Source organism: Pelodiscus sinensis, chromosome 28 (genome assembly GCF_052426305.1).
Source record: "Pelodiscus sinensis isolate ZL-2025 chromosome 28, ASM5242630v1, whole genome shotgun sequence".
Taxonomy (NCBI): domain Eukaryota; kingdom Metazoa; phylum Chordata; order Testudines; family Trionychidae; genus Pelodiscus; species Pelodiscus sinensis.
In genome coordinates this window covers 5,810,043-5,830,202 of record NC_143079.1, presented here as the reverse complement: position 1 = coordinate 5,830,202, position 20,160 = coordinate 5,810,043, and the positions used below count along the sequence as shown (strand labels likewise).

The 20,160-nt window shown below is 43.6% G+C and overlaps 1 protein-coding gene across 1 annotated transcript in view; it reads right to left on the bottom strand.

The window, feature by feature from the left end:
* XPO7 (exportin 7) overlaps nt 1–20,160 on the bottom strand; it is an 86,097-nt gene that overhangs the window by 25,893 nt on the left and 40,044 nt on the right. The window contains exons 2-9 of the mRNA XM_089773813.1: nt 19,100–19,246; nt 15,744–15,837; nt 12,785–12,951; nt 10,134–10,226; nt 7,884–7,988; nt 5,292–5,457; nt 4,310–4,383; nt 332–451 (exon numbers count right to left, since the gene is read on the bottom strand). Of these exons, the coding sequence (XP_089629939.1) occupies nt 332–451; nt 4,310–4,383; nt 5,292–5,457; nt 7,884–7,988; nt 10,134–10,226; nt 12,785–12,951; nt 15,744–15,837; nt 19,100–19,246 (966 nt within the window). The remainder of the gene's footprint in view (nt 1–331; nt 452–4,309; nt 4,384–5,291; nt 5,458–7,883; nt 7,989–10,133; nt 10,227–12,784; nt 12,952–15,743; nt 15,838–19,099; nt 19,247–20,160) is intronic.

Below are 20,160 nucleotides of genomic sequence, written 5' to 3'. Positions count from 1 at the left end.
TGGGAGTCAGAGCTGTTCCATATATTTCATTCCACTTTGATACATATCACACTAAACAATTCGCTTCCATCTCTGGGGTTTACACTTTTTAAACCTTCACCTCTGACTGTTTATTCTCTCCTTTACCTTTTAGTTTCCCACTTAAATGAACTATACACATTGAGTTCATTAAACATTTTAGTTCTTCTCTGATGTTTTGTCACCTTCTTCTACATTTACCTCGTCATGAAGGGCCCAGGACAGAAGAGTAGTTTAGGGAAGCAAATGTAGCAAATGCAATAAATTGTAGAAATAATACTGTTAAGAAATACCTGGCTTGCCCTATGCTCACCTGTGGGTTTTCCAGTATCCGTTTAACACCATCAACGAGATGAGACAGGAACTTTGCTCTCTCTGCATTATTAAAAAGGGATCTGCGGACAGACGCTATCTGGACTAAACAGGACAAGACCTAAAAGGAAGCAAAAGGAATAAAATGGAAAGGCTTCATTCCAACTGAAGGGAATGGTCTGAGTTGTTTGCCCTTTCCAGAGGTAGTAGTTCATTTAAGTGTTCTCTTTACTCCTTAGCAATCAAACTCAGCTGCTATAGTTCAAAGTGTGGTTTACAACCTCAAAAACCACCTCTAAATGTTCTCCCCATGAAAAGAGAAAACCAGGAGAAATCCAGTGGAAACAAGCAGCAGGGAGTAAGACACTAGCAGCATGGGGATCGCCTCTCCAGCTCCATGGCTTAATGAATAACCAGTTTAGGAAGGCCCTTCAAGCCTTAAACTCCATGACTATATTACAGTCTCCACGCCTTGGCCATGTGGTGACAGAAATAAAGGATTTCCCCAAATGGTGAAAGCAAAAGTGCAGGTTGTGCTCTCACCTCACTACGGTCATCTGTCGTTGTGCACAACAAAGGAGGACTTCACCAATACGGGTGGTGGGAGGAAACCCTGCCAGCCTCTCCACAGAAGAGAGTTTAATAGGTCTAGGGCAGGCATGTCAAACAGGCCTCTGGCGGCCGCATGGATGAACATTTTGTGTGGCCCGCCACTACCTTTTTATTAAAGAATAAAGTGCGGCCCGCTGGCCGCTCGGAGCACGTGGCTGAGTGCAGATCGCAGCCGGCCAACTGGCCGTTCTGCGCACGGCACCACAGTGACTGCTCCCGGCTGGCCAGGCTGCTCTGCGCTCCAGCACATGCTCATGGCCGGCCGGCCGCTCTGCACAGGCATCAAGCGCCTGCTCACAGCTGGCCGCTGTGCTCACGCTGCCCCAGCGCCTGAGGAAGAAATGTGGGGGTCGGCGGTGGCTTCGGGACCCAGGCATTAGGTTGAGGGGCGGAGGGGGGAGAGCTGGGAGTGCCTGACTCTGGGGGGGGGGGGGGGAGAGACACTAGGTGTGGGGGATCTGGGGATGCCTGGCTCTGGGGGAGGGTGGAGGCATTAGGTTGGGGGGCCTGGCTCTGGGGGGAGGCATTGGGTTAGAGGGGTGTGTGTGCCTAGCTCTGGGGGAGGGATGAGGCATTCGGTTAGAGCGGTGGGGGGGCGGCTCTGGGGGAGCGGAGGGGGATTGGGTTAGAACAGGGGTATGGGAGTGCCTGGCTCTGGGGGAGAGGACGGGGATATTTTGTTAACATTTTATTTATTCCCAAATAAAAATCACAAAATGTATATTAATTTTATATCAATAAATACATATTTTTTTGCAATTGCACGAATATTATGTTTATGCAAAATCTCAAACTTACAAAGCATCTGAAATTTTCACAGAAGCCTGTTCTATTTGATTAACCACGGTCTATACTTGTTTTGATTTCAACAAAACAAGTTATGTATCATCTAAAAAAAATTAAAAAGTACTTTCAATTTACATTTAAATTAAAAATTATTTTATATGGGCAAACAACAATTTTACACATCAAATTATTGTATTGTATTAAAACAAGACCTGGAAAATTATAAAATATATTTAAAACATAATCTATAATAATAAATAATTACGACTTTCCAATAGAAGTACATTTTCTTTGGTGGCCCTGAAAGCTATCAGCTTTCGTTTGTGCAGCCCTCAGTAGGTTTCAAGTTTGACATGCCTGGTCCAGGGTCAGAGAAGGAAGAATGGCAAGGTGCACATTTGTTTACATTAGAGTGCTCCCGTCTCAACCACTATTACGTTTAAGCCGAAGGTAGATTCCAAAGATGGAGTTATGCAAGTGAATCCATTGCCACACTGCTGAATGGGATTATGAACACTGCAAGCAAATTAATTATAGACTCTCCGCACTAAGAGAAGCCCTGGTTTACCAACCTGTCATAGAACTACCTGTTCTGCTGTTAACGCTCCTCTGGTTCTTGCTACCTCGCACTTAATGATCAAAGCTCAGAGCAATTACTTGTGTAAGGGTACATCTACACAGCAATGTTATTTCAAAATAACTTAGCCTGCGTCTACACAGCAGGCAGTTATTTTGAAATAAAGTCAAGATACTGTCAAGCTGGAGGACTTCTTACTCTGGCTCCTGTACTTCTCATTGTATGAGGAGCATGGGAAGTCGGAGGAAGAGTGCTCTATTGCGAAATAAGTGCTGTGTAAATGCTCCCAATTTCAAAATAAGCTATGCAATTGACATACCTCGAAATAAGCCACGCAAATTCAGATAAGCCCAGATGAGTAGATGCTTAACAGTGTGATTTTTTTAAAACTCTCTCGAATTTCAGAGAGGCTTGAATCTCAAACTTGGCTAGCACTAGATAATGAAGTGACCAGCTCTGTCCTACCTCTCCTAGAAATTTATTTTTGAAGAAAGATTCTCCCTTCTCCAGCCAGAGTTAAGAAATGTTTCCATTGCAGCATATGTCTACATTAACTAGGAAAAATATTTAGACACTTAAATACTGTGAGATACATAAGCAACTAGCCCAGTTGTACCAATTCTGAAATATTTAGTGCTTTTAAGGGAAACTATCTACCAACAGAGAACTATGTAAGTTGCTCCCCTCCCTCTCTCTGCCTGTAATGACCAACATTGTTAATAACCAATTTTTAAGATTTAATGATTTGCTGGGCTTCTCCCGGAGCAGCACCTGAAAGGTATTTACAGAATCTGCTTTCTACCATGCCACATTCACACACAGATCAGAACAACTTCCAAGGGAGAATCATCTTACCATGGGACTCTTGCTGACTGAGTCAGGATTTGGATTTGAATGCTTTATACACATTGGTTGTGTCTACACTGGCCACTTATTCCGGAAAATCAGCCGCTTTTCTGGAATAACTTGCCAGCTGTCTACACTGGCCCCTTGAATTTCTGGAAAAGCACTGACGATCTACTGTAAGAAATCAGCTGCTTTTCCGGAAATACTATGCTGCTCCCGTTCGGGCAAAAGTCCTTTTTCTGGAAAACTGTTCTGGAAAAGGGCCAGTGTAGACAGCACAGTAGTGTTTTCCGCAAAAAAGCCCCGATCGCGAAAATGACGATTGGGGCTTTTTTGCGGAAAAGCGCGTCTACATTGGCCACGGATGCTTTTCCGGAAAAGTGCTTTTCCGGAAAAGCATCCTGCCAATGTAGACACGCTTTTTCCGGAAATACTTATAACGGAAAACTGTTCCGTTTTAAGCATTTCCGGAAAAGGGTGCCAGTGTAGACATAGCCATTGAGTCTGGCTGGCTGCAGAGTGAGCAGCTCTACGCACCAACTCAATTATTGGATCAGATCACCCGGTTGCTGGTTGGCAATAATATTTTAACAGAAAACATCCAGTCACGTGAATTCTTTATTTGGGTTGATGCTACTGGCCCTTTCTTGTCTAATGGATAGAAAATGGGACTCGGGGGTCAGTCTCTTGGGTTCTTCTCCCAAATGTGGCACCAACTTGCCGTGTGATTTTGGGCAAGTCATTTCAACTCTTGTTGCTTTCCCTCCTATAAAATGGCAATGCCATCCCTTGGCTCTCTCCTAGGCAGTGAGGACGGTACATTCGCTGAGAGCACTTGGATAGTCTCTAACAGGCCTGGCAAGAGATGGGCAGTACAATATTTCCAACCAATGGGGACTGCTTCTTAATCCACTCAAACCACTGGAGATACCAAAACTACCAGCACTAAAGAACTGGGCACAGCCTCCCTTTTGGTCTTTAGGGCATAATACTATACTATCAAAATAAGCATCTGTTCTGAAGCATCCTACATCATTTTACATCAAAAGGCCAGTATCTCAGGCCCATATGTCAATGATGTCCCTAGTTATGGCTCTCCCGGTGCTGTAAATGCTTTCTAGTATTAGGTTTCATAAGAACCATGAACTCTGAACTCACCAGCGGTGAAAACGATGGAGGGATGGAATGATACAGGTCAAAAAACAACTGTAGGGTCGAGGAATCCAAGAATGCTGAAACAGACAGAAAGGAGCACCTTACTATGGACATCTGCATGATTGCATCCTATGGAGTACTTTGCTTCCTTTAAATGCCCTGCTATATTTCTCTAACGTAATACGTGTATTTCTGGAAGAGACGGCTCTAGAGCACAGCACTAGAATTCTCTAACTGTATCATTCTTTCTAGCGTAAAGAGGGTGCAGACAAGCATAAAATGGTCTTTGTAAGCAATCTGTGACTGCAGAGTGACTGCTAAGGAATATGACGATGTCAAGGATGTGCTACACAAAGCTAGAAAAAGAGAAGTGTCTCCAGGTGTCCCTAAGCCCCTGACTACCAGCAGCTGGGACTGGATGAAAGGGCACAAATCACTCAAAGTTGCCCTGTTTTTTCTTTCCTTCTGGCACTGTCCACTAGGCTAGACAGACCACTGGTCTGACAGTACAACTGCTATGTCCTTAAGTGACAAGAGCAGAAGCTCTGCCAAAGAGCACAACATTTTCTTCACAATTGCCTAGTCAGGGAATCTCATTTTTAAAGGGAGTGGTATGAAAGCAGCTCTGGATTTCAGAACGGACAGGGCTCCATTCTGGCTTATTTACTTCTCTTTTATGAGAAGTGTAATGGAAACCTCCCCACTCCCCCCAAGCTTGCCACATAAGACAAATTTTTAATTTCTGAAATCTACAAGAGCCTAGGATTGACGGGGCAGAAGGAACGGTATTTTTGTGGTTTTGGACCAGCCTATACTAGCAACACGAATCACGTCTGTAATTGGGTTAGGGGACAATTGGTTTGCACACTTGGTTCTCTGACAAAGATCAATTTATCTATTGTAGACAAAGCCTTGGCCAGCCACAAGAGTCTCATTTGGCACCTTGAAGATTAGCCTGTTTCCCTTCCCCCATCAGGAGCATTACCTGATCTCCAACTAGTTGGGATCTGTACCGTGCAGAGATCATCTGAGGACTCATCTGTTGATGTGCCAATGAAATCAAAGTTCAGGCAGTTGTGTGTGAGCTTGAGTAGCTGCATGAGCAGGCCGTGTTGGCTTTCATCATTCAAGTTCAGGTTCTTCCCTGAAGCCTGCAGAGCACATTGGATAAAAACAAACAACGTGGTGCCTGAACCGGGAGCATAATTTCATTTGAACAGGATGTAACATTCGTAAGTATCATGTGCCACCTTCATGTCTAGGTTGTGAGGCCACCTCCGACCCCCGAAATATCCCTGGGGCCCCCGCTTTACAAGGAATCTGTACTTGAGTTTTTAGACCTTAGATAGAGGATGGATAGTGTTTTCCTGTGTTCCTAATCTGATGGGTCTTCCAGAATAATTACAGTCTGGCAAGCATGGCTGCTTTTCTACTGCACAAGGAGGACTGAGTGAAAAGGAAGCACTATCTGCTTGATATGCATTTAGCAGCAGAGGATACTGTTACTTCACCAGACCCTCTGGTAGGGAAATAAGCGCATTCCCTTTGTTGCAAAAATGATCTAAATCAACCCTACTCCAGGTTCAAAACTCAGGGACTAGACAAGGTTGCATCTGACAAAGTGGGTCTTTGCCCATGAAAGCTTCTGCTCCAACACTTTGGTTAGTCTATAAGGTGCCACAGGACTCCTCGCCGCTTTTGAAGGATTCTGAAGCAACACAAGATGTTTAGTGGGTTTGTGATGCTAGATCAGCTCATAGCTGTTGTATAGCAGCACGAGACACAAACCAGCAGTTGCTCTATGCTTTTCATAGAGAAATTGAGCTACTTCTACCCTAACTCTGCCACAAAGCAATCTGAGCAGTTGCAATGGGGCTCAATGCAGTTTCACTGATTGCTGAAACTGTCCGTCACCCCCAGTCCAGAATGTCTCCCAGTTTATGACCGTGATGTAGACAATCTTAGCAGCCCAATCCTTTGCCCCCTCCAAAGGAAAACAACTAGAGTCACTGGAGGGTCACCTTGGAAACATCTGGTGTTTTACATAGAAGCTTGTGCAAGCAGCCAAACAGAGAAAGGAATAACTGGGGTAATGGGCATTAGTCACAGGAAAATAAGGGCATTAAATGGGACAATAGAAATCATCACAATTTGTCCTTAGAATTGGGACATTGTGGAAGACAAAAGCAGGATGATTGAGAGGTAAAGACATATAAAACTGGAGGCTGTATCCCCAATGAGTCATGTCATTCAAGCCTCCAAGTTTCATTTCCCCTTGAGGGACAAATCACAAATAAATCATGCAGGCACGTGGCACACACAAGTGAATTCTAGGTAACATTTTACATTTCGTTATGAACCCGTGGTAACATTAAAAGGGAAAAAGTCAAGCTAGACAGACCTCGTTAAAACCCAAACTCTTTACGTGTAAGACTAGCAGAACCAGAACCAGGAATTGTTCAGTGTGAAAGATTTTTCCAGATACAACCTGTTTTTTTCCTATTTATGAAATTTGTTTACTTTGATACTTCAGTCAGTTTGAAGACTCGGGGGGGGGGGGGGGAGGGGGGAGCTGAAAAAACAATCACTCCACTTCTTTAGATGAGTAAAACTGATGAATTTCCCACTGTTTCTAGTCAGTGTCATTGCCCCATTTTCACACACTGGCACAACACTAGTTGTGTTGATGTTCCAACAGGATTTCGCCACCGAGTGGATCTTGGGACCCTGTAGATCCTTTTCTTGTTTGGTACAGAAATCAGATGTGGAGTCAGGATTTAAAAACAGTGTAATTGCTTTTCATACAGCAGTGTTATGTTCCTGAATAGAGGTGGTAACAAACTGTGCAAGGCAACTCTCCCTGGCAGAAAAACCCTTGCTAAGGCACTGATTCCCTATCCCAAGAAGCACTTGCCTCAGGCTTATGCCTGTAGGACTCTCACCAAACTGTACATGCCTGTGCATCTTTTCCTTCTTCACTTTACCCCTAGGAAACCACTAGTCCAAGGCTCCCTTGGAACTACCTGGTTGAGGAAAGGTGGTAGGGCCATTAACCTTTCTTTTGTGCAGCTACTCAGCAGCACAAAGGAATTTTGGCAGGACCTAACAACCAAGACAAGGGCCTTGTCCACACTAGAATGTCATATCTGCTTTAATTACAATTCCCTTAGGGGACCCAATTATATCACTATAATAGGGTTTTATACCAGTTCCTGTACGGAATGGGGAAATAAGCTGTCCAAAGTGTTTTCATTTGAAAATTTAAAAAAAGATCATAAAATTTCTATCTTCGGTATATATTAAAGTGAACACACAAAACCTAAATCAGAACCTGAATTCCTGACAGGAAAATCAGACTGTCCTATAACCTTTCCTATGAATGAACAGCTTCTCGACTTCTGTAGTAGAGACACGCTAAGAAGTGAAAGGTAGGAATCTAGTCTAATAGTTTCCCCAAAGGCAGGAGTGCAAAAAAACTGCCAAATATTGAAATGACGAGTTCCAATGGAGTTACAGCAGGAAGGAGTTTACCCCTACATTTGATGCAGCATTTTGACAAGAACTGCAGTATCTCTACCTGTTTCAGTAAATTGCAGGAAAGCGTGAAGATATCAAATAAGGATGAATCTCGAAACGAAGAAGCTATTTTCCTGTGCTTGGTCAGGGGGTGAGTGGTGTCCGCCTGGGTAGAGAGACAAGTAACTTTTAGAACCAATTTACAGGAAGGAAACAAAGCAAATATAATTCACAGGAACACTGTGAATAAAACATGACTGGCACACCGAGGCATTCCTCCCCTATAATTGCATTGCCTCGGTTGATTAAACCAAAGGGACGTTCTCCAATTGTATTACATTCTATTAACATAAAATAATGGTTTCTGTACTACCATTAGCTCTTATTGAACTGTTGATAAAACTAGATTACCCGTCTAGGGTACTAAGTTAGAACAATGTTCCTAAACTGTTTAACCACACAGTTCTGCCTCAAGCAAAACCAAGTTTACTTGAGCTAGTTTTAAAGCAGGATTATGGGTAGCATTTTCAACAGCATCTAAGTGATTTAGGAGCCTGAAGCCCATTTCCAAGAACTTAAGCTGCTAATGTTTAAATAACTTTTGAAAATGGAATGTAGGTAACATTTTCAGAAGTACCCGATATCTAGTGTGGGTAACAACATCCAAGGCTGATGAAAACAATCAGCCTTAGGGTTTCAGTAACTTTGTTGCCTGAGTAACCAATGAAGCCAAATCCCAAGAAGTGATGTAAGTTTAAACCAAACACAATGGGTGGAAATAGATTCTGTTCAGAGCAGACCTTGCAGGCTCCTAAACAAAACGTGTCCTGATTTTCAGAGAAGCTGAACTTCACTGACTTCAGTGCGAGAAGTGGGTGCTTTGCACAATTTTAGACACCAAAATGGGAAAGTTCTGGCCTATATTTCCTGTATCTAATAGACTACAAACAATCATTTTTAATTAAGTTGTTCAATGCCATGGTAGAATTTCTCAGTTTGGAAGCCAGGATTATTTTCAAGTGTTTGCACATATATTAGCAAAAGCAAAGTTAGTTTCCCTATTAACGAGAACTTAAAAGGCTAAAACAAAAGTAATTAATATTGGCCCTTTCAGCAAAAGTCTAGATTATTTATCTTCTAAACAAAGGGCCCTGGGGAAAACTGCTCTTTAGTCCCAAACAAAAGAGTTCGCCGAAACAGACAAGGTCAGGCCTCCGGGTTCTCCTCGGCCCAACCAGCGCACTGCACCTAGCCTGCCTACTAGGCTCTGCTGCCAAGTCTGGGGCTTCCCATTCCCGGGCTAGCTGTGGGGCTCCACTGCTGGGCATGGCTCCTGTGGCCAGCAGGACTTGGCTGCCGGCTGGGCTTCACTCGCGGCCACCAGCCCCACACGCTGCCCGCCACCAGACCTGCTGTGCTCTCAGCCTGCAACCTCCGTGGTCCTAGAATGTTGTTAGACCAGAGGTTCAACCTGTAGTAAAATCTGAGTCATGACTAGAAAATAAATTGGGCTTTAAGAGCTTATGACTTTTTCGTTCATGCTTAGATGTGACCAATTAATGTCTCTAGCCCCAGCTTTTCAAATAAATACCAAAGCAGCAAGATCTAGCAGAAACCTAACCGTGGGACTGAAAGACAAACTCCAGAGTCCTAGTCCTGTTTATGCCACTGATTCAAATGTATGCTTGGTCAAGTTACTTAACTCATGTTTCCCTTCCTGCCCTGCCAGCCTCTCCCTCAAAAGTGTTTGAAATATGAATATTATATAATTACCTTCCCACAAATGCTGGCAGGTTCAGTCAGTATTTGTAAGGAGCACTGAACGTGTAACGTGCTATGTATTCAGAAAGGAAACTTACAAAATTTGCCAAATGTATTATGTTGATATCCTATATTTACAGCCCCATGAAGGAGTTATTGGAATGACAGACAAGGCAAAGAAGGATTATTAATTTTAAAAAAAACGAGAATGCACAAAGTTAAAAGAATGCATAGGAATGGAGGACAAAAGATGCTAATGATGCTTTGCTAATTCATGCGGTGGGGCTTTATCCTCACAGACAGGAGATAGTACTGGGCACAAACCCATTTGCTATTTTACTGCTGCTTCATTTTTATTATGGAGCATTACATCCAGGCACTGGAGAAGATGAGAGATGCTAAAAGAACAGGAGATGGCAAAGAAATCCTTAGATCAGAGGAAATATAATATCTTACCGCAAAAGCATAGGATTGCATAAAAAAATTAAAATCGGCACACAACACACACACACACAGAAGAACAATACAAATGAGAAAATTGGACACTTACTTCACTGAAGAAGGCTGTAGCACTTACTTGATTAATTTCATTCGTTAGCTGAGACAGGATTGTCACTCCTATGATGCAGTGTTCTACGCTATCCTGATGAGAGAATGAAAGGGAAAAGGAGGAGGAGGAGGAGGAGGAAGAATTAGCATTAACCTGGTCTCACCAGATTTCATTATAACTCTGAAATCCTTCTGCCATGTAGAAGGACGTACTAGATCATATGTCTGGCTAGATGTGCTATGTCTTCAGAGCACAGTGACTGGAAAATATTCAAGCACAACTTTTTAAAAATACCCAGGAGTTCTATATTTAGATGCATTTTTTAAAAACTATTCATATCATGTACAATTTGATATATGTGTCAGGCTCTCAGCAGCTAACAATGCCTATGGAGCGCTCAAACAACAACATATAGCTGTTATTGAATAGCTTATCTATCTACTCTCAATCACATTTTTGGTGCCTATTTACTGCTGATTCTTCAAAGACGGAATTACATTGATGGAATCAATGGCAAAGGTAAGTGCATGATTGCAAAGGTAAGTTCACTCCTGTGGCAGGAGTCAAGCATGCTGCAGTCTTGGTGGGGAAAAGGCTGTGATCACAGGCCTTTGTCTCAAGCATCAACATGATACTATGCAGCAGTAGCCAGGAATCTGCACTGAACCCATGACCCTGAACCAAATACAGCCTTCATTTCACCACACTTTGGGGGAGAGAGTTGAGGACTGAGTGATAAGGATGTTAAATTTAGATCAATAGGCTAATTGAATAATCGATGCAAATTGCATTGACTATTCAATTAGTCAATAAGGGCACCTCCCCCTTTGAAGTGCAGCAATAGCCCCAGGGCTGTTGCTACACTTTAAAGATGAAAGCGCTACGGGGAGCACGGAGCCAGGAGGGGACTCAAACAGTCCCCGTTGGCCCCGTGTTTCCTGCGGCGTTTCAAAGCGGCAGCGTTGCATAGAGCCTGGCAGCACTGCTGCTTTGAAACACCGTGTGGAGCCTGATGCCGGGCTCCACAGCTGGCCCCGGGCTGCACGCGGTGTTTCAAAGGGGCAGTGCAGCATGGAGACCAGGGTCTGGCCCCAGGCTCCACGCGGCACTGCCGCTTTGAAGCACTCCCTCTTGTCCCCCTCCTGCCCTCGTTGCCTCTTTCTGATAGAGGTGGAGGGAGTAACTAGTCGTTCACATCCCTACTGAGCGAAAATCAACAGGATTGTCTCAAAACCCCAGAAACCATGTGAGCAGAGAGTTTTGGGAAAGTTGCAATCCTTCAGTACTGTAATATTTTCTGGATAGCATTTCTTCAATTTTACTTTTCAGGAACAGTTTGTAAGTGCTGAGATCCCGTTCTTGTCACACCATTCAAATACCTATCCAAAATCAAACAATCTCACCACCCCCATATAAAAGTACCATTCAAGTTCCTTTCCTTTTCGATCACTGCAGCTAGGGACTCTGGGGTTATTTACTACTACTCTGCCATCTTCCTCTAACTTGTGGATGTTTTACTGTCAAAAAGTTATATTGGAAAAAAAGCCAGTGTGATTTTATTCCTTGCTAACCTTCCCAGGAAGAGAGTCTCAGATTGGGACCAACTGCTGAAAAAGTTCACTCTTCTGCCTGTAAAGCTAAACTCACGTGGGCCGGGTCTGTCTTATGACAAGGTCTTATGTCCACCCAATGGGTCCAACTGTAATTCTAACAGCACCCTGAGATCTCAGTGTAAATATTTGCTAATAACCATGTTTATGAGAAGGGTTGTTTCTACAGATATGTCTAGTTAATGTCCCAGATAAAATTCGTGAAGATCTTCTATAACCAACCCCCTTCCTCCCTCACACGTCACACACATACTCTTAAAACCTTCCTTTGTCACACCGCCAACTCATATCTTGCACTCTGCAGCCAATGAGTTGTAGCCAGTCCTCTTCACTGAAGCTATCTTGGCCAGGCAGAGCAATGAGAGGTTCCTGGAAAGTTCGCCTCTTTTCTTAGTAGTATTACTCTGATGGCTGTCCAGGGAATCCCAGGCAGAGCATGAAAAGACTCACCCACCCATCAGCACAGCGGCTTAAAGGACTGAGGTTGGTATAGCCAAAATTCATGACCTAAAAAAACCACTCACCCAAATTGAAGGCCCTGATGGTCCTGGGTTAGTACTAAAAGAACGGTACTTCAAGAAACCAACCAATCTGTCAAGCGCAGTAACACAGCTGCAAGTGAGATGATATGCCCTCACTTGAATGGGAACCCATCGTGTTTTTCATTTTGGATGGATCATTTGGATTCGGGGTTTAAAGAGGAATTACATACCAAGTTCTGCCACAGTATTAAATACTTATAGCACACCAGGAGTGCCAGGCACTGAACAGAAATCAAAATGACAGTCCCCTACCCTGAACTTATAATCACACATGGGACAGTTGTCAAGACAGGTCAATTTCTAGATTTATCATCTCTGACAGGCCATAAATACCAGAACTCTTGAGTAACAACAGCTAATGCAGTGGAAATGGAAGACTAGCTGTACACTTGCCCTGGTTCTCAGGGCATTTTATGGAAACTCAAGCATAACAAAAATACTCCAATCACACCAGGCTTTTGGCTCTCCCCCCACCTTGTTTTTCAAAAATGCCCCTGACCTGTAAAAACCTTGTGACATCTGTGATCACATTTCTGAAGACATATTCATCCTTCTGACAGTCAAACCAGCCCAACTTTGTGATCCTGGCATATAACTGAATTAGTGCTTGCGTTACAAAAGTTGCCAACTTTGGCCTGGTGGCAAGGTAGTTAAGCACGTAGTTCCCTGCAAGACAAAAAATAAAAATAAGGAAATTCCTAGAGAAAGAGACCATTAAGTTGGACATAAGCTTGTGAATTTACATTAAGGAAAATATCTTTAAGAAGCTACACCAAAACACAGGAACCCATCACCATGTTGGAAAGTATGGAAGTGCAAGTATAGTATCCAGACAGCTGTAAAGGACATATATTTTTGACAGAGTAGTCATACAACAATATGCCAAGAATTTGGAGGCTCTAGCTATATGAAACTGTGGATAGAACAATTTTTTCCCCATACACACAAGTGTGTTATTTTTGTATTAAGAGTTCAGTGCTGTGTGAGAACACACGTCTGGTGAGAACTGCTGAAAGGTTTCAGAACCGTTCCTCAGACATCAGAGCATTCCATTGTCCAGTGAGAAAGGAGAAGCTGGCTAACTCCGGCTGGTTAAAGGAGCACTGACACGCTGTCTCAGGGACCTCAGACAGCAAGTCATTTTGCTATCCCCCTCCAGCATCCAGTGTGACAATCTGGGGGGCAACAATAGCTGGTTGTCACACCTTCAGCCTCTCAATCCCAGGGCTCTGCCAGCCCTCACTCAGGTTTGCAGGTTAACAACTCCCTGAGTTAGAAAGATTACCCGTGGTTTCTTTCCTGGTGTGCTGGCTCCAAGAGGTCTCCCCACACAAGTTTATTTTTCATCCCCTTTCCGCCTGTATTTCCTTTTGATTCTCACATGTAAACAGGACCTCCTTTTATTTATGTGTCAAACATTGTAAAGCCCAGCACAAAGGAGATAGGTGAGTCCACTTTAGAATTCCAACAAGCCTGCCCGGGACACACATTCTACAACATCTTTAGTACATACATACAACTTCTCAAATACCATCCGTCCATACATCACACAACTATAATAAGGACCTATCTGCTGTAAGCTTCCATTTAACACCTCCCATCCCCTTTTTGGGCAAACACCATGAAAGCAGCATGTTTGGAGCAGAGAGTTTGTCAGGCTGGTGAGAGTTGCTATTACTGAACAGTGAATCCTTTGCCTGCTGGTACGAAGAGGTTCTTTTGGGTCAGAACCACACAAAGCAGATACCACAGTTACTCCCGCAACAAGAGACACTAATCAGAGACACTTCTGCTCCATCCCATGAGATTGACCCCAGCAGGAATGACTGCAAATGACAAGTGGAGTCCCACAAAGCAGTGGTCCCCACACGGTGCTCATGGGTGCCATGGCACCTGCCGGGGCATTTATGTGCACCCGCGGAATGATTTGGGCTGGTCCCACCCCCGGGCGCTGGGCAGCCCCGAAAGGTTGGGGACCACTGCCACAAAGCATTCTCAACTCAAACTTAATCTGTTCTTCTCTGCCTGGTGGGTCTTGAGCATATGCTCGGGGTCCAACTGTCATATTTGGGGTTGGGAAGGAATTTTCCCATAGGTCAGATTGGTAGAGAGGTTTTGCACTTTTTGCCTTGTTTTTCAGCATGGGGCGAGAGTGATTGACAGGTTTATGCTAATGTAAATGGTGAATTCTAACTTGAAGTCTTGAAACCATGATCTGAGGATTTCAGTAGCTCGGCCAGAGGTGATAGGTCTGTTTCAGGAATGGGTGGGTGAGGTTCTGTGACCTGCAATGTGCAGGAGGGCAGTCCCTTCTGATCTTAAAGTTTATGAATCTATATTCTTGAAAGAGACTGCCCATGTATCCTATTCATTCTCCTTTCCTAAAAGGAACGCATCAGTGCAACCAGATCTGCTCTTATTTGCTCATGCAAATCACTATTCCTAAAACAGAACATTCAGAAATCTGCCGTCATAATTGGGGTTTAATTTCAGTCCTGAATGACTAGAATCCTGGATTTTCCAAATAGCTTTCCACCTTGGCCCACTCTTTAGACCTGGCCAAGACTAGAGTTGTGGCTGAGCTCTTTTGTCCCTTTGACAGTAGCAGAGCTGTGAAACTCAGTTCAAGGCAATTTCACAATCAAACATGGAAGTTATCCCCACTCTGGGTCACAGGCAAAAACTAAACTTTAGCTGGTATCTGTCTTCAATACTTGTCCTGGGAGATAATGAACAGCAAGTACCCTACTACACATGCACACAAAGAGAACCAGCACAGGAGAACAAAGACGGGCAAATACAAAATAGACATCTTTCTAATAATTGGATTCAATCAAGTAACAAGTAGTGGAGACAAAAGAACTAGGAGATCAACAGTGAAATTCATGAAGAATGGAGATAGAAATGTAGCCGTGTTAGTCTGGTGTAGCTGAAACAAAACACAGGACTATGTAGCACTTTAAAGACTAACAAGATGGTTTATTAAGTGATGAGCTTTCGTGGACCAGACCCACTTCCACAGATCAAATAGTGGAAGAAGTGACAATTTTCTTCCACTATTTGATCTGAGGAAGTGGGTCTGGCCCACGAAAGCTCATCACCTAATAAACCATCTTGTTAGTCTTTAAAGTGCTACATAGTCCTGTGTTTTGTTTCATGAAGAACTGAATTATCTTAAAACTTGTTCATCCATAAGGCCACAAATTTGTGATTACTTAGATAGATATTATCCAGGTCCAATCTGGCAATCAAATCCAGTAGACTCTGGGCTAAGAAAAGACCTTGTTTGACAGCAAAGCTGTCTTTTCACTCTACATTTTAGGACAATATGTTCAAAAATCCTAGTAGCTCCTAGAAAGACTTCCTGTCACATTGCAGTACTATGAATTAGTCGCTATCCACACTATTTGCCTGCTATGCTAGTGGCTTGGCCACAGAAAAGAAAAGCTTCTACTTACGAATGTCTATTCGCTGTTCCAAGGGCAGAGGGTTGTTTGTGCGTGACACAAGTTTTGTAAGGCATGTAGCTGCCAGTAATTGGGAGTAGGACGACTGTAAAGAAAAAACACAACAAGCAGTCGTTTAATGCAAGTTTTACTACAAAAGAGGCCTAAGTAGAAGATAGGATGGCTGTGCTACATTTACTCAATAGTTTTCAGCTCTGGAAACTTGGGTTTTATTATTAGCTTAGTTCACAAGTCGAAATGCTCTGGACTATCTTAGCTCCTTGCTTCCGTATACACCAAGTTTATCTACAATATTTTAAAGAGAGAGAATATAGAAGGAAAAAGATAACAGGGTGATAGCTGCAGCAGCGTAACACCTACACACTCCCACGCAGGGGTGGAGAGGGTTATGACAAGCTCGAAGGAACAAGTGCCAATAGCAATATGGTACTATGGCTCTAAGTCAAAGGAAAGCAAGTGGGCTATTGTGATGGGATCACAGAGTGATGGGGCAGGACAGTACTCACACAAAGACTATTTGTCCTAAGAGGTCACATTTGGGAAGGGAGGAAGCTTAGTTATAAAGATGCAAATTCAGATTCACAGCATCAATGATTTCTCCATTAGCACAGCAGCCAGTTCACCCTAGTTCTGGGGACTGGGCATGTTAACTAGCATCACATTAGCTTGAAAGCAGAGTTTTCCTTTTCATAATTTCTCTCTGAGCCATGGGAAAGTGTTAATACATGCTCAATCCTAGATTTTAAACAAACACTTGTCTCTAATGTTGTATAATACAGAACAGCACTTGGACCAATGGACATTACTAACTAACTTAATCCAGGGAATAGGATACAGATAATGTGAGTGAACCATCAGAAATCCTAGGCTGTATGAGAGTCTACAAACTGCAAGCATTTCTTGTGTTAAATAATACCCTGTACTACACAAAGGTTTTGCCTCTATAACCTATTCCAAGAATGGAAGAGACCAGAAACACATTTACAGTAATATGCCCAAAGAGAGTTTAATGTGAGTCAGATCATCCAATTTGTGCATCAGCTTTACAAAATAGCAAATTGCCACAGATTACAGATACATAATGGGTTATAATCAAAGTAATAAAAACTGGGCATCACAGATTTTTCCATTAAAACTGATCCCTTCTTCTTTCCTTGTGCTAGTCGCTGGTTCCTCCATGGAAGAGAGAAGTGCAATTTGAAACCCAAAGGTTAATTTATTTTCAATTCCAAAGACATTAAAAAGCCTCCACCCAAAAACCTCACAATGTAAAGAGAGAGAAAAATTCAGCTTGTGTATGTTTACTGGGACTACGCTGCACCATCCCCCATCTCTTTCAGGATCCTTTGAGACAGGATGGCTAATGGTTCCTGATTTTTGTGAATTGATCTAATAGACTCAAAGGGCTGGATGCACATTGGGCCAGAAGTCAAACCTCAAAAGGCTCTGTGACCAAGCAATTTTAAGCATGATTTATCCTGCCACAAAGTGAATGAAGCGATCACATACAAGGAAAAAGAAGGTATTGTGAAAATAAAATTTAGATGGGGATGAAAAACACATTGACAATAAATCCTAACATAAGATTAATTCTGAAGTTCATGTTCTTGTTTCCTATGCTTGAAATTGTTGCTAGATTGCTTTGAGGACACCATTGGAGAGGCTAGCTTTTGCTTTAAAGAGATTCTTAGTAGTAAGCCAAAATAGCCCAAAGCAGACTCTGCTGTTTTAATCTCCCCTCCCCACCCGAGTCTCAGATCTCATGCAGGGATTTTAACTGTTCATCATTCCTTCCAAGCTGAACTCCGAAAGCAATGGAAACAAGAGAACTTGTCTTTAAGAATTAACACTGTATTCTTAGATCAGGCTGCATAATGGACTGGCCCATAAGATTAATCAAGAACCAACTTATCAAAAGACAGTTTCTTTTCATATGATTGACACTATTGGTGTATATAGATGCATGAACAAAACTGGAACGATTGTGCAATAGTATCTCCTCTGCTGGAAGGAACACGTTAGCCCAAATTCGCACTATTTTCTAGCATGGCGCTAGAGCTACACTTTGTATTCCCACTCTCAATAACTCCGCCCATGCCTCATCTCCCCCACAACTCTCCCCAAGACTACAACTATGCTAGCTCACATCTGGACCACACTTCTTAACTGTGTTTAAGCATATTTATTTTTGTAGTTTAGATAGGGCTTTAGGATCAAAGCAGAATTCCTCAAAAGGGAAACCTTAGCAGGGGTCTCCAACCTTTCTATGCTTGAGATCACTTTTTGAATGTAAGTGCAATCCAAGATCTACCTGAAACCCAAATACCCTTGCTCTGCGTCCTTTGTGCCCTTTCTCCGAGACCCCGCCCCTGCTCACTCCACCCTTCCTTCCACTAGGTTGGGGCAGAGGGTTGGGATGCAGGCTCTGGCCTTGGATTAAGGGATTGGGAGTGTGAGAGGGGTTCTGAGCTGCAAGCAGTTGACGTGTCAGAGGGGGTTCTAGGTGCAGGCTCTGGGAGAGCATTTAGATGCAGGGGTGCTTGGCTCTAGGGCAGGGGCATGGGATGTAGGAGGGGGTTTATGACTGGGGTAGGGTTTCAGGATGTGGGCTCCAGCTGGGCCCTGTTTAGGTGGCTCCTGGGTGGTGGTGCAGTAGGGCTAAGGCAGGCTCACTCCTGCCCTGGCCCTGTACCGCTCCCAAAAGCAGCCAGCAATCTCTGCTCTGTGGAGATAGGATATAAAGTGGGAGACTAGGCACCCTGACATCAGCACCCTTCCTCTGCCTTCTGTGCAGGGCCGGCCAAGCAGGAGGCTTGCAGGGGAAGGAACAGCTCCAAGGCAAAGTGCAGGAGATGGGCAGCTGAAGAGCCAGCACTTGATACTGACTGGTTTGGCCATGAGGCTATCACCTGTCAAAGGCTCCAAGACTGACCAGTAGATCCTGATCTATTGGTTGGTGATCACTGCCTTAGCGGATACATTCCCATTTTTTCTAAACCCAGGGTGTCCAACCAATTCTGAAGCAGTAGCCACGATAGTGGCAACTTCTATAGTGAACTAGCCACATTATTCTGAAAATGTAAATAATTGTGTCAGCCAACTAGCCACACAGAACTGGCCAAATAGCCACATGTGGCTAGTGCATTGGACACCATGATTCTAAACTAAGTGAAGAAATGCAGTCGTATAACTGATTAATTCTGGTTTGTAAATAGTATGTTCTAGTTTACTGGGCATGCAGTGCCTATAGTGCCCCGGTGCGTCCCTGTTTCATTCAGTGCGTTGACCCAAAATGCCCAGTTTGAATGCCAGCGGTCTCGATCTGACAATTATTTTTTTCTACATACACTTCCTCTTTCAAGGAGGAGCTGGCACTTGCTCAAGCAGTCCGGGCTGTTGGTGAACTCGACCAAGGCTTTTTCTGCCTGCAGCCGTGTCGTGGTGTCTGTAGTTTCATATAGCTGCTTGCACAGGTTCTCTAGCTGGGCTAGGCTCTGGAACGGAACAAACACAGGAAAAACAATCTGTTAAAACAGCGCCCTTTCAGGTAGCGACTCAGCCATTTTTAAGGAATGGGTATGTTGAACTTAAACCTGGCTTTTCAGCCTATGCTACTTTTTTAGATGTTTCATGGTCATCTTCACCTGAATGAGGCATCAAACAATTGCTGTGGGATGGGCACAAGAAGTCTCCCCACACCACGACCCTGTCCAAAAGTAACAGATATCCTGCCAGACAGCCTACCTTAGAATGTGTCTTGCATCACCTCTCCACTCCACCCTGGCATATTTCAAGAGAGTTAATTTCAGGGCTCTGCTGCTCACTCCCATGAGTTTAACTTTTAGCCAGAGTGTTTTTTTCCTAATTTATTGAGGAAGGTCAGGTGCCCAGGTTCTGTTCCCCTTTCTACCACCTGCTTCTTTTGTGAAATCGCAGAACAATTTTGTGTCTCTGGCCCCAATCCTGCAATAAGCTCCAAGCAGCTGGAGTCATATGCCTGCATTGGGACCCCACTGACTTCAATGGGGTCTGCCCACCAAGCAATGACAGGATCAGTTTCCTCACCTGCAAAATAGGGATGCAAACTTACCTGTGATGCAGGCTTACCAAGATGCTAAAGCCTTTAGGTTGTAAGTCACAGACCTTTTTATAGAAGTTACGCAATCACCATGCACATCTATTAGGACACGGATGTGATGGGGAAGAGAATGGCAATCTTGAAAAGTAAAGCAGCCTGTACCACCACGGGACCCCAGTTGTTGTTCTGTGGCCAACACTGCTTCTCTATCCACTCCTAAAACCTCCCCACATCCTTCAGTTATTAATGCTCCCATCACATCAGCCTTTCAAGAAATAAATTACAGAGCTACCTCCAGGAGCATCATTAACAAAGTTCCAAATACCAGCT